Source organism: Crotalus tigris, unplaced genomic scaffold (genome assembly GCF_016545835.1).
Source record: "Crotalus tigris isolate CLP2741 ecotype Arizona unplaced genomic scaffold, ASM1654583v1 scf7180000023687.2574627, whole genome shotgun sequence".
In the NCBI taxonomy this organism is placed as follows: Eukaryota; Metazoa; Chordata; class Lepidosauria; order Squamata; family Viperidae; genus Crotalus; species Crotalus tigris.
In genome coordinates, this window is record NW_024100118.1 from 1,450,179 (window position 1) to 1,465,655 (window position 15,477).

The 15,477-nt window shown below is 36.0% G+C and overlaps 1 protein-coding gene across 1 annotated transcript in view; it reads left to right on the plus strand.

Moving 5' to 3' along the window:
* Positions 1 to 992: 992 nt before the first annotated feature.
* The window catches only part of ZFYVE16 (zinc finger FYVE-type containing 16), a 30,792-nt gene continuing 16,307 nt past the window's right edge, over positions 993 to 15,477 (plus strand). The window contains exons 1-7 of the mRNA XM_039320738.1: positions 993 to 1,240; positions 5,109 to 5,217; positions 6,573 to 8,746; positions 9,240 to 9,336; positions 12,680 to 12,781; positions 13,611 to 13,726; positions 14,721 to 15,132. Of these exons, the coding sequence (XP_039176672.1) occupies positions 5,148 to 5,217; positions 6,573 to 8,746; positions 9,240 to 9,336; positions 12,680 to 12,781; positions 13,611 to 13,726; positions 14,721 to 15,132 (2,971 nt within the window). The 5' untranslated portion in view covers positions 993 to 1,240; positions 5,109 to 5,147. The remainder of the gene's footprint in view (positions 1,241 to 5,108; positions 5,218 to 6,572; positions 8,747 to 9,239; positions 9,337 to 12,679; positions 12,782 to 13,610; positions 13,727 to 14,720; positions 15,133 to 15,477) is intronic.

A 15,477-nucleotide genomic window follows, 5' to 3' on the forward strand; every position in this document is an offset into this window, starting at 1 on the left:
ATGCTACAAATCTTTGGCTATGCTCACACATCCTTACCTATGGATGTCAGGCTTTATATACTACAAAAATCAAAAATAGCTACAAAGTCTGAGTTTGTCCAATATTTAAGACTCCAACCTGGGAGAGCTTAATGAGCAGTTTCCTTGGTCATGGACAAAAGTGCTTTATCACTCTTCTTTTAGACTCCCCAGCATAGTGTAGCCCTACCCACATAGCCTCAATCCCCAAACCTGGTCAGTTAGGGACTTAAATGTGGGTGAGGTATTTGTTTCAGTGTTTTGCAAAAACGTCCTACGTGTGGACTAAATATATTACATGGGATTATGTATTAAGTTATTTCAGAAATTAGTAAAATACTTTGTATAAAGGTATTTTTCTATTTGCTTCATGTTCCAACGTTCCGGACACTTTCCAGTCTATTATGTCTATGGAGATTCTCAGTCATCCAGGTCATGGTCGTCCCAAAGGTGTTTCTTCAGAACTGAAGAAGCTTCTTGGATGAAAAGTGAAATGTCTTCAAGGAAAAACAAAGTCAAGTTGCCTTTTGAAAAAGTAACTTTGGGATTTCCAGTCTATAGGTATTCGTTACTTTTCTCAGCGAAACTGCCTAGGTACAGAAGGAACCTTGGATGCGCTAACCAGGTTTTAGGTTAGGAAACGCACTTGTCTTCTCCTGCCGATCCACGATGTAACCCATTTATTATAAAAAAATCGTAATTATTTGGAATGCCCCTAATACCGGGGCTGGCAAATCAGCTCCAGAATTTCTTCCCCCAGCAAACTCTAAATCCCGTTTCCCAAAAAGTTCGGGAAGCAAGGAAGACAATCGCATCCGCTCGTCCCAACCGTACCACCGAAGCCAGCGTCCGAAACGCAACTCCTCGCGGGAGCAATTAACACCCGAGACTCTCCCGAACACACCCTCGGGAAGGAGGGGTGGCAAGTCGGAATGAAGAAACTCGCATAGCAACTGCGCAGCCGCAGATGGGTCCATCCCGGAGATTGGTGGCAGACGTCTCCTTCAAGTGGGTGGTGGCCTGGCCGCCTTTCTGCGCGCTTGCGTGGGAGGGCCAGCAGCAAGAAGGAGCTCGTCTTCAGGAAAGACTAAAGTCTAGGAAAAGTGTTGCGGGTATCTTCGCGCCCGGGGCTCGGAGAATGATTTGGAGCCGGCACTCAGGTGCGGAACTAACCCGGATCCGGAGTTGTTCGGAGTAGGTTCGGCTTCCGATCAGACGCAAGGTAAGGAGGGGGCGTGTCCGTCGGAGGTGTCAGTCTTTTAAGAGACTCGCGCACCCCCTTTGTGCCCTTCAGCCGCCTTCAGGGGAGGGGAGGAAGGGAGATCCTGGGAAGGCTGAGCGCCTTTTTCTCTGACGTGTTGCGGGGAGGGGGTATGGTAGAGACCCCGGGCAGCCTCCGCCTTCGTCTGGTGGTATTTTTTTCCGCCGCGAGTTGAGGCGAGGATGAAGCCACCGCAGTGAGGAGAAAAAGCTGGTTGGTGCAGAACCAAGATAGACTGGAAAGCCCGGGCTGTCTGTCCCGATCCTTTCTGAACCCCTCTTTCCGCCTCTCTTCCCTCGAATAGAACTCCTGTTCTTTCCCTTGTTTTTCTCGCCCTTTGCTTTTACTTCCTCAAATGTCCTGTACATAAACCAGTTCCAGCTTTGATCGGACTTACTCAGTGGGTTAGACAGCTCTGAAGGATATCCCTCCGTCTATATGTACTTGAAAGCCGGACCAAGGATCTCTGGGGCCATATCACAGATGCTCAGTGTCAGTGTAGAGTGATCAGACACAAGGTTAAAATAACAGGATAACCTCTTCTTATATTTAAAAGTATTCACTTCCTGCAAGGTAGTGGAAGTAAGTATAATACATAGGTCACTTTCTCCCAGTTTCAACTCATTATTGCACTATGTTGATTATGGATTGTGCACTGTAATCCAGCATAATCATGTAGAATATCTGCCTGAAATGATGGTTGTATTGTCACATCCTGCACTTTTCGCTAGGCAGATTTTACATAAAGATACTAATTCTGGATTAAAACATCAAAAATTATAATGCTTATAATGAGCTCCGCAAATAAGTCTTTATGGTGCGCTTAAGGTAGCCTTAATACTAGGCCTAGAAAAAAGTCCAAATACTTAGTTGTTTGGACTACTAGGATTGGGAATTTTTTATCCATTATAAATAATATGTTACTGCAACTTTGTGTGATTTGGTTTCAGGCAGGGATGAGGAGGGAGAGGAGTTACAACAACTACCACTCAGAATATGTTGTGCAATTATTTCATCTTTTTATAGCATTGTGGGTTTTTTTGAGAAAGAAAAGCATGAGAACATGGTAAATTACAAGTAGTATATAGTAATGTGTAACACTTGTTAAATGAGACAACAATTCCCTGCTTAAAACTACTTTTTTAAGAAGCATGCTTTTATTTGGTATACTCTGGGATAAAAATTTAGTAAAAAAAATATGGGCATCATTTTATCAAGACTGTCAATAAATGTTCTTTAAAGTTCTAAGTTCCTGCTTCTGTCAGCAGTGAGAATAAAAATAATAGCCTGCTCACATCTGGTTGTTATCTGCTGGCCTGATTTGGATTGTTTTCTATTTTGCCAGACTTCAGTGATTTTTCAAATAATTCTTGCTTCTTAAATAGTGAGCTTTTGACTTGACTTTATTTAGTATTGAATTTGAGATTAAAAAGTTAAAGTTTGTTACTACTAGCTCACTGACATAATCTTGGGGGGAGGGAGTTTTCATATCTTTTTTTTAGCCTTCAACAGAAAATTTCTTGTCTTCCTTACCTTCCTTATCCTGTAACCCATCAAAGTTTATCATTAAAATATCTTAGTTTATTGAAGCCATTTTAATTTCATTCTATTGTCAAGAAATTCTCATGATACAATCAACAAATGGAGTTAAATACATACCACTTTCTTGGTTTAAATAATTTAATAGTTCCATGTTTTGTTGTAATTGTTGCTTTCTGATCATCATACGATTTCTTTAATAGGCACTTATGTTTTTAAAGGCTAGTGATAGTTTGCTGTGATTTGCATAGTCAAAAGCTTTGGTATAATAAAGAAAAAAAGCTCTTGGTTTGGAATTTCTTTGCCTTTTTTATTATTCAGCCGATGGTAGCAATGTGATCTTGGATTTTCTTGCCTCTTCTGAATCCAGGTTGAAAGTCTAGCTTGTGCCATATTTTGTTGAGGACTTGACTTCCAAGTCTTGCACTAGGATCTAGCATTATTCATAATTCAAAATTCTTTAGCACTGCCCATTTTTGAAATTTGAATATAAACATATCTTTTCCAGTCCCCTTGTTATTGCTGTGTTTTTCAAACATGCTTACAAATCACAAATTCCACTTTGAAACACTACAAGATGATGTAGTTAATAGTTCAGCTCATATTTCAACAGAATCCTGCAGCTTTGTTGTTAGCAATATTTTCTGGTACCTATTTAACTTCACTATCAAGAATATTTGGCTTTAGTTCAACAATCAAAGAATTTTGTGTATCATCAACTTTGAGATTATTTAATATGGGGTTTTTTTTTGTCTATTTGCCCAATCTCTTTTTTATATTTTCTTTTTCCAGTAGTCTCCTTTCTGCTTCATTTCATACATCAAGATAGAAAAAAATCTGTTATGTTGGATATTATTTCATTTCTCCCTATAGTGTTGTATCTAAAAACTGATTTTAATACTCTTATTAATGATTATTAATAAGTTTGTTTCTTTTATGATTTTCTTGTTCAGAGTAGAAAATCTCATTCCACTCTCTTTTAGTCAGCTGATTAATGTAATTCATTTATATATGTTAATCATATTGTGTAACATAAAACTTTCAGAAAGTTTGTTTGATCATGACATAGCATAGCAATATTTTTCAGCTTTTTAGAACTTTATAAACAGTATATGTTTGAAGAAAAGTTAAATTGTTGCTGTCTTTTTACTCTAATGTTTCAACTATTGTTTTCAATGTGCATGATTTTGAGTATATTGCTATCCTTATGTGGAATCTGCTTATATAGTAGATGATAATTTTAAAATTGCTATCTATTCTGTTATATGTTAATCCATAATCTGTAAGAGCGAGACTTATTTAAAGCTTATATAGCTTTTAAGATAAATCAAATGATGTAAAATGAATAATTTCTGGTATAACTAAACAGAAATAGTATAAATCCTATGGATCAGAATTCTTTAATAAAATGATAGAAGATAAGTAGCTTACTTGAATAATTATTGGAGGATAGGAACTATCACTACAATGTGTTGATAAGAATAATCAGTGAGTAGCCAGTGAAATAACCAGATTTATTTTTTTCTCCTTTCATTTTCTAAATTTCATTTGGATGACAGAAGGGTCATTTAGTGCAATTTTGGGGCACTGCTGAATTTAGCTTATTTTAAAATCTTAAATAACTTTCTTTAACATAGAATCAAAGTTACTTTAGAAAAACTAAACTCATAGTTTAGAAAATTTTCAAGTCTAAAACTCAGTCTCTCATAGTGACTGAGATCCTAGTCATGCTAAGCAAAGGGTTACTTAATCATGTCTTACTGAGTAAGTCAAAATTACCAGGGTTCATACATTATAAAATATAATTCATGGGTTTGCAGGCAGGAATAGCAGGAATTTGAACTTAGTCGTTACATTACATTTGACCAGAGTATTTCAGATTTAGAATAGTTTGGCAATTTCTAAATTTTGAAAAACAACAGGATAGAAGTGGGAAAGATTCGTATTTGCTATCTCCCTGTTTTGAGGGGAAATGGTATGAAAAAGTACCATTACTTGTGTTACTTTTGCTTATAATAGAAGGCAATATATTTACATAAGTTTAGATGTTTCTGAGCACATGCTGTGTGTTGGATTTTTTTTTTTGAGTACTAAAGCTAAGCTTTATTCCTGATTTCCAAGTGTCCGTCCTGGCAGCTTAATTCAGAACTATAAACAAGGGTTTTTTTTTATTAAAAATCACTCTTAAAGAATTAGGAATTGAATTTAAAAATAATTTTAGGTTAATGTGCATCATCTAGTAATTCTACATCTATTTTTTTGCCTTAGTTCATTACATTGTTTCCTACAGGTGCAACAGGAAAAAAGAATTTACTGATCAAGTCTTAGAATGGACAGTTATTTTAAAGCAGCTGTCTCTGATTTGGACAAATTACTTGATGAATTTGAACAGCATGCAGGTTGGTTCATTCTTTTTGTCTTCTACCATGTATGTGAACAGCAAGTATAAAAATAGATAAAAATATGTTCTTTTTTTTTTTGGTAAAAATTTTTATTTTCAATTTTACAATACATAACAATCTTACAAATACTTCAGATAAAAAATAAAACAAATTGATATATACCACATTCGGTCTTGCCCACCCATTTCCCCCCAAACCGCATCCCACCTCAAACCAACTTACTTCTTTCCCTCTTTTTCTTCACTCACCCCTCTCCTCCTTCACTTCCACCTTCCTACTTCTCACCTTCTTCTCCCTCTTGATGCGGTCCAGGGGAAATGCCCGAGCAGTTCCTCTCTCAAAATTAAAACATTAATATTATATACAATAAGACTATTTCTACTTTATCTGAACTACTTAAACTTCAACCCATCCACCCTCCTCCCCCCACCCCCCTCCCCCCGACTTCCCAGAGCAAAATACAGGATTATGCAAACATATTAAACATAATCTATTTAAGTTTACTAATTATACAATGAACAAAATCATAAAAACCCTTAACTCTCTTCAAACTTTAACATCATAAGTTTATAAACAAAATCATTACTCATAGAATAAGTGAAACTTTGTAGTTCCATATTTCTTCTGAACATATTCTATCCATCTTCTCCATACGTTAAAATATCTCTCTTGTGAATGGTCCTTTAAATAAGCAGAAATTTTAGCCATTTCTGCTAAATTAGAAACCTTAAATACCCATTCTTCTAAAGAAGGCAGAGTATCCTTCTTCCAATATTGACCCACCAGTAATCTTGCTGCTGTTATTAAATTCAACATTAAAATAGTTTCTTTAACATTAAAATCCACAAAAATTTCCAAAAGAAACAGTTGGGAAGTAAACTTAATCTTCCTTTTAAAAACTTTTTGAATGTTCCACCAAATCATAATCCAGAAGGCTTTAATAACTTTACAAGTCCACCAAATATGAAAATAGGTTGCATCCAAGCAACCACATCTCCAACATTTAGGTTGCAGGTTCGGGTACATACAGGACAGTTTTTTAGGATCCAGATGCCATCTATAAAGCATTTTATAAAAATTTTCCCTCAAATTCTGGGCCTGCATAAATTTAACATTTCTAGTCCAAATTACCTCCCATAGGTCCAACGAGATCGGTTCAAAAATATATTCTTATGGTATGTCACTTCTTTGGTATGTGTAGTATTTTTCAGATAAATTTAAATCTACAATAGACAAATAAGGTGGGGAAAAATATAATCAGATGTTGTAGACAATATTTGTAATTGAGAGAGCAGTGTATATAGTAGTAAATGAATGATGAAATTCCTAATAATATGCTTCTTCTTTTTTAGATGAACTTGAAAACAGCAGCACTATAAATCTTTGTAACTCTGAGTACCACTTAGTTTTGTCAGATTCATCTTGCCAGCAGCCAAAATCCTTTGAGCCAAATGTGGAAAAAAATGTCAATTGTGCTGTATCAGATGCATGCTCATTGTCTTCTCAAACTACAAAAGCAGCAAGTTTTGAACAATTGAACTCTGACCAGAATGAGAAAAATGTTACTGGTTTAGATCTTCTGTCCATGGTGGGGGATGGTTCTTCAGATAAAAATCAGTCGTCTTGCTTGAAGGGATGCAGTATACCTGTCTGCGATCTTATCAATGACACAGGTGGTTTGAGCCAACTAAAAAATAATGTAGGATGCATTCAAAAGTTGCAGCCAGAGGAGTCTCAGTACGGTCTTTCAGTTGATGGCTTTGGTTTAGCACTACTATCAACCAAAGTTAATAATACAATGGTTGATGATCACATTTCTGATTCTGGTACACAGCAACAGACAGATGAAGCACTATACAAAATGCAATATGATGCAGCAGGAGAACTTAATCAGTGGAAATTAAAGACAGATACTCCTTTTGAACCAAATATAACAGACTGCAGTGAAGATCAAGAAAAAACAAAATGTTTGAAAAATAATAAAATATCTGATCAGAAAGAACAAATGATAGGAACTGATAGAGCGTCAGCTTCAGTAATTTATCTTTCAGCTGTGCTTGGATCCAAAGATGAATCAACATGTGAAAAGCTGCCTTGTGAGACACTAGTGGATGAAAATTCAAAAAGTCAAATGATACATGATGAGAGTGACAAGCAAGGCATTTCAGAAGATATAAACGAATCAGAAGCTTTGCATTTGCCAAAGATCCATGAAGTGAATAATCCCAATGTAATGTGTAACAAAAACTCTTTATGTGATTCTGCTCCTCAGACAGAAAATGTGCAATCTATGAATAAAGAACATAGCACAACTGACAAGTCTTGTAACTCACAGCAAGATACTGATACAACTTTAAATACGGTTTCAGTACCAGAGATCTCTGAAGACATACAGACTTCATTATCCTGTCTTCCACTTGCAGTTTCTATATGTACATCATTAGTTAATACTGACAACACAAATGGAAAGATTACTCAGAAAGAAGATGCCATTAGAGACATAGCTCTGCACAGTGAAAATAGCTTTGCTGAAGGTGATTCTTTTGGAAAAACAGAAACTTTAGAAAATGAGAGCAGTTTAAACCAAACCAATGAATGTGAGATACAGAAATCTTCCTTAATAAGTAGAGAATGTGTTGTTTCTAGTAATTGTGAGCCTTTCCAACATCAGGATTTTAGTGTGACTACTAGTCCTTTTTTGGCTAAAGATACTGAAATGTGCAGCAATGTTCAGCCTATTGACGTTGATGAAAGACCTTTTGTTGATCTAGCTTTAGAAGAAGACATTATTGGAAGCAACATGCTCATTAGTGACAGTGAACTTGATGCCTTTTTGTCTGAACATTGTTTTGAAGCAAATAATTCAAAGCCTCTAAAAGAAGATACTAGCAGTGGACTTTTGGAATCTGATGTAATAAATGACAAGTTACTGGATATAAGCAATTTGAATATCAATAGTGACAGCATTCAAGCAGAATTGGAATTTAAGAAAGCAAAAGCCTATAATGAAAATAATTTTATCAGTATTCCAGAATCTAGTTTAGGTATCCTAGTGAAAAAACAAACACAGCAGGTTCAACAAGAGACTATAGATAACACAACTGAGATTGGAAGTGAAGTTTCAGGTTCATTAAATGGCCAGCCAACAGTGCACAGTGGAGGAGCAAGACCAAAGCAGCTACTAAACCTTCAACCAAAAGCCACAATCCCTTCTGAGTTTAGCAATAAAAATACATCTGGGAATGAATCCCAAATGATAAATTCCACAGACTCAAATAACTTTGTCTCAGATGGTAAAATTTCTCCTGAATCAGATGTTAGCCATAATAGACAAAGATGCTTGGGAAACATAGAAGAAAATGTCTTACCTATGGTTTCAGAGCCAAAGAAAGTAGTGGGACGAGCTACAGCCTTGGGACAAAAGCAGCCATCCTGGGTTCCTGACTTAGAAGCATCAAAGTGCATGAATTGTCAAGCCAAATTCACATTTACAAAAAGAAGACACCACTGTCGTGCCTGTGGGAAAGTAAGTAAACTAAACCATTTTTTCTTGATTGATCATCTTTATAATTCTTCATTTATAGCTGAGGAAAAGGGAAGGTCTTCTCCCCCTTTTGCCTCCAAAAAATAAATTCCCTTTACTAATAGTTCTTCTTTACACCATTAAAATCAAGTTTGACCAGCATGTAAACTTTTTGGTCTGATTTATTGAAAATGTTTCTGGATGTTGGCTAAAATATATACTTCGATAATTTTATAAGCTTTGTGATTTTCTAAGTCCATATTTATTGACTTCTTTAAGATAGCTTCAATAAATTCTTTAGCATGAAATTATCTGTGTTATTTAATTGATTGTTGGTCTCTACTGGTATTAAATTATAAATATTATAGTTCTCATACCTTTATTCATCTAGTTTCTGCCTTTTCTAATTAGTATGTGATCCTAACCTGTTTCTACTTCAAAATACACACATCCATATACTTATAAAATCTTAATGCATTTTTTGTACTAAAACTAGATATTTTGTGCTCCCTGTTGCAATCGAAAATGCAAACTCCAATATCTGGATAAAGAAGCGAGAGTCTGTATAAGCTGCTATGAGTCCATTAACAAAGGTAAAATATAGTTGTAGAGAATTAGAAGAAACAAAAAGTAACTAGAATAATTTCTGAATGTTGGAACATGTATTCTCAATGTGAACATCATGATGTGAAATATTTAAGATGAAATCATTTAGTAGCTGTTTCCGTATGCTCTATTTGAAAAGAGAGCATACTTTAAAATTATTTGAATTTAATAATTTGTTTCTCATAATTACTATTAGAATATGAATTTCACAACTAAGCATAGGAATAGTCCTCAATATGCATTATATAGATTGTGATTGACCTAGTCTTTAGGTTACAATTACTCATTCAGAGACTATTCAAAGTTATGCTGGTGCTGAAAAAAATAAACCTTCTGACCAATCCTAGGAGTTTCAGCCATTGCACCATCCCCACAATCAAGGGATCAAAATATAGGCACTTGGCAATTGCCCACATTTATGACCATACCCCAGTCTCTGTGTGCTTCCACTTCACTCTCCCCCATCTAACTCTCTCCCCCTCCCATCTCTGTCCTTTTGGCTTCCCTGAACAGCATGGCTGAGATGAAGATACCATTATATTCTGCCATCACCTACTCACAGACCTTTTTCCTTGTCTTCCTTCTTGGTGCCATAATCTTTTTCCTCAGCCTTGTCTTGCCTCTCCTCAACTGGGCTTATTGATGCCAACCAGCTTCATGCCTTTGTCAGAACTGGGCTCAGCAGTGGCAGCAATGAATGGGGGCAAGCCTAGCTCAGACAGCCCCAGTGCTGTGGAGCTAGAGGCTGGCTGGCATCAGTGAGCCCAGGGGACAGGAGGGGAAGTTGACGCTGAGGAGGAGGAAGAAGATGATAGCCCTGAAGAAGAGGACAGAGAGAAAGGTCTGATGAGGTCAGTAGCATCAGGCAGGCGGCAGTAGGATACAGTGTGTCCTAGCCATACCGTGCAGGGTGCCCAAAAGGAGAGAGATTGGGGAATGAGAGAAAACAGCTCATGCAGGGCAGGAGAAATAAATTGACTTCTTCGGGCTCAGTGATCTCCTGAAATGTCCTTGGCCTTGGAGGAATAGAGAATTGGGGCTCAGAGGCGCCAAGCCAGAAATGGCAGCTGTTGGGAGACATGATTGCCATTTGCAACTTTCCCGCCTGACCTTTGACAAGCAAAGTCAATGGGGAAGCTGGCAGGAAGTCACGAGTTGTGATCACATGAGTTTCCACCTGATGACCCCATGGTCCTGTCCTAATGGCCACAACTAAAATTTATGCAATAGCTGCCCCCAGGCAGTATGGTCACGGGATGTTTTGCTCAATCACTGCTTCACTTAGAAATTCTAATCGCAATTGGGGTCGTAACTCGAGGACTATCCATATAGTTTCCTTCAAAATAAGTGATAAATATCTCATTTTTGTGCAAAGCATGAGGACTAGTGTGCTATAGTAGTACACCAGGAAAACTCAGCTTTTACTCCATCCTTAGCTATAGAAGCTTATTTGATGACTTAGGGAGAGTCACTCTCTTTTAGCATAATCTACCAGATGGGTTTTTGTTGTGGAAAAATGGGAGAAGAGTCTATTGTGTATCCCATCTTTTGCCCTCTGAACAAAAAGATAATATACATCTTATGGAACATTTCAGATAACAGTTTTAGATAAGAAATTGGACATATGAACCTTTCCGGTTGTATTTCCAGACAGCAATGAAAACATGTCATATCAATAAAATACAAAAAAAGGAAACAAACTAATAAGCAACTAGGATCGAGTATCACAAACTTACCATGTATATAAGAGAGTGCTCAGATACTATACTAAATAACACTGTATAAATGTATGTATGGGTGATCCATACTTTGGTATACTGCAATTAATGCAATTAATTTTTACACTGGCAGTGGCTAATGGATATTGTAGAATTTTTCCCCAGAAAGAACAGATTATTCATTCTACAGTTGCTGTTGTCCTCCTGGAGAAAAAGAGTTTAAATGTGTCAATACATTTTTCTGTATTCCATTTCGGTGAATCTGATCTTGGTTTTTATGTTTATAGAAGCAGTGAATGGGATTTGTGCATGTTCAAATGTCCCAGGGCCCAAGTTACCAGCGTGACACATTGTGATGCAGAAATATTGAAATTGTTTCTAATTGTTTACAGATATAGGCATTTTGAGTAACTGATAAATATGTACCTTCCATGAATGCTTTTATTTATTTAAAGAAGTTTAAAGAAGAAAAAGAAATTTCTTTTTTAAGAAAAAAATTAAAGAAAAAGTAGGGTAAAACTCAAAGCTGTTTTGATATGCATATACTTGCAATATGTAAAAAAAATAAAGCTTAATTTTTTTTAAGCCAGTAAATACCAAAACAGCTCACATTCAATAACAAATACTGTTTCCTTCAAAATAAACAATAGTTAATTCCCATTTCATTTTTGTACAAAATGTAATAACAAAACCAATGGTAGTGTTTGTAGTATTGAACTGCACCAGGTTAATCCAGTCTTAATTATGGAAACAACCACTTTTTTTAGTGACTCTCTTTTAGTCTGACTGATCTCACAGGGTTTTTGTTCTGTGTGAAAATGTAAAGATAAATATATCTTGCATAATAGTTACATATAGCTGTTATGTAAATGATGATGATAAATATCATCTACAAAAGAAAATATTTAAGAGAAAGCAACAGTAAATAAATGGGTCTTGGAACCATTTCGTGTTGTATAATGGTAGGGCCTGTGTGTTTATTGCCAAAGAAATCTTTTGCCTCACGGCCATCAGCCTAAATGGTTTTAAAAATGGACCAAATAAATAGCATCTCAGGATACATGAAGATCTTAGAGATAAAGATGCTCTTTCAAAAATATTAATTTGATTAATCTAGATATTAAATTTCATATTGCCCATTCCCTGTGGGAGCTACATTCAGTTAACATTTTTCAGCGTCCTTAAAGTAAAACCCATATATAATGCAGTATAATAATTCAGTCCAGCTAGATGTCACAGGAGCAAAAATAACTGAAATAAGATCTGGTTTTTTTTTTCAAATAATTCTATTTTCTTCAAACTGACTAAATCTGCATTTTAAATGCGACCCTTTAAAAGCCGTGAATGAGAAGTGTCAATGACTATGGAATGTCATTATTATCTTAAATAAATTTCCAAGAACAAACATAGGACTTAAAGAATACATTTTGTTAAAAACTTAGATTGAAATAAACAGTAATGCTTTTTAAATAAATGTTTTGTAAAATGAAATTTTACTTCAAAAAGTATATATATACTTTACAAGGCATATGAATATACCCCCAAGCAGACGTTTGTGAAATATTTGTTGTATATAGTTTTGACATTTATACTCTTAAATTTTGTTTGTTAGCACAGGCATTAGAAAGAATGATGACCCCAACTGGTCCATCACCTAATTCTGTATTGTCTGAATCTTCAACTGTTCCATCTCTGCAGGAAACCCAGACATCTGGTATTTCTTACTCCGTATTATTATCTAGCTTTATTTCACTGCCTAGAGAGCCCCTCTTTGAGGGAGGAGGGTAGTTTACAAATATGAGATATATGTACTGTATATAAATAAATAATAAAGAGTAATAGTTAAAAGAACAGAAAGGAGCTATGAGTGGTCATCCAGATTTGTATCTCACTTGACAGCACTGCCTAGTAAAGAGAGTGATAAGGATAATGGGAGTTATAATTCAGCATCTAGAGGCTACACATCCATACCGATTAAAAAAATCAGCCAAGCTAAATGTCATTTACTACCCAAGCATTCCTAGATATTTATTGTTACACAGTAAACTTGCAGACTGTATTGTTTTGTTAGGTGAGTAAATTCTTCACAAAATATTTATTTTATGGTGATTTTTTTTTCAGCATATAACCTGTGATACTCGTTAGTGAAGAATGGAACTTCCCCTAAGGAATAAGTTCCCCTAAGTACCTTTAAGATAACATTTCTATACCTGAGATGGAAAAAATGAAAAAGGAGCCTATTTAAGTTAGTGTTGAAAAGTGAACTCTTCTAGCTCCTTTGAAATTCTTCCATCTGCGTATCCATCTCCATCTTGAAATTGTATGTAAAGTATTGTACAGGAGTTGTTTGACATTATTAGTTGCAGAAATCCTGTGTTTGGGATACCATGATATTCATCACGTTTCATTTCACCTGCTTATTAGATTTTAGTACCATCATGTGGATTCTAAATAAATTTTTGTATGGGGAAAACAGGGAGGTGACGTTGGTATTACTGTAGCTAAACAAGTATCTCTGATGTACTCATTTGTTTCTTCTACAGGATTGCTCCCTAAAGACCAGAGAAGAGTTTGGTTTGCAGATGGAATTTTACCCAATGGAGAAGTTGCAGACACAACCAAATTGTCATCTGGAGTCAGGCGATTCCCACAGGAACCTGTAAGCCCCACTTTATCTGAAATTATCATTTTAGGCTCTGAATACAATTAGCTAGTTGATAAATGTGGCATTCAAGACTCTGTTTTGTCTTTTTTAATACAGAAAATATACCGGTCAAATAGAGCAGGTGGCAGCTCTGGCTAGGAGCACCTTTGAATAGCTAGGGCATTGTGCCAGTTGTGCAGTTCCTAAACTGGTGGGTCTTGCTCACAGCCACTCATTCCCATGTGACTTCCAGATTGGACCTCTGAAATGCATTTTACATGGGACTGCCCTTGAGGAGTATTTGGAAGTTTCAACTGATGCAAAATGCAGCAGTGCAGGCAGTTATTGGTGTCAGTTATTTGCTATATGTGATCATGATCATATCATGAGCTGCATTCGCTTCTGGTATGCTTTCAGATGCTAGTTGTCACCTTTAAACCCCTTAACGGCTTAGGACTGGATTACTTACAGAATTGTCTTTCCTCAGTTGTTTCTATCCATTTCTACCCATTCTCTGGCAAGAAGGGCATGCTCTGGGTATCATCAGCTAGGTAATGTTGGCTGGCAGGGCCCAGAAGGAGAATCTTTTCTGATATGGAGCATCATGGCCTCTGAGATTAGATCAGTGTTCTCTCTGTTGGCCTTTCTTAGGGCCTTGAAAATTTGGCTTTGTGCTTGATTCTGTGACCCTGCTTGGCTTGATGTATACATGACAGTAACATTGTGCCCAGCTGCTATGTATTATTATTTTTGTTTTATATTAAGTATTTTTTGTTTTATTACAGACTGTCCTAAATCACATACAAATGAAATAAATAAAGTAATAGGTACTGCTTCACTGCATTTAATTTTGTTTTTTATGTGTGCAGAATGCTGGCTGATTTTGTTTTATTTATTCATTTGTTTTCCTGGCAAAAGCTCTCTCAACCCAAAGTTAAAGTATTGCCACAAATTTTTCAATATTGAGCTCAGATGAATGTCAGTTCTAATGGAAAAACTTTTGTCATAGGTTGGAAGCCCAACAAATGAAACTCTCTCTGCAACTGATACCAAGTCAAAAGATGAAATACATGAACAAACTGGGGTTGCAAGGGGTTCCACTTCTGTTCCACAAGAAGATGCATTGCCTAGTAATGAACAGCTTGACTTATCGCGTGATTCTGACTGTCTGCCCATTGCACAAACTGAAGTGCCATGTGACTCTGACTTTGTGACCACAGCTGTTACTGAATTTCCTACTGTTTCTGAACTAGAAAAGGAACTTCTTCCTGCTGCAACTGGTCAAGCAATTGATATATCTACTAGTATATTAGACTACAGGATGCTCTGTTGTATTGAAAACTGTGTTGGCAAAGAGATCAGCCTTATTCCTGGTGATGGATTTCCACCTCTTCTGCTTGCAAGAGGAGAAAATGGCAAAGGTAATGTCTTGCTTTTAAGGTGCTATGGAAAGTAGGACTGCTTCTTCCCCTTTCAAATTATTTTGCACTTTAGAAAGGTAAAATTATAAAATAAATCATATTAGTACATCATTATTATTTATTTTGTTTTTATACCATACTTCTTTCTAAGGAAACCCAGAGTGGTGTTACTAATATAAATATACATTTAATGTAAATATGTAATACGAAATACAGAAAGGTTTATATATACCAATTCTTAGGCTAAGAATTTGATTTTTAGAAATTGGATTTGAACCAAAATTAACTGCTGCGATTCTGCCATTGTGCAGAAAAAAATGTAATTTTTTGTTATAATGAAACAAG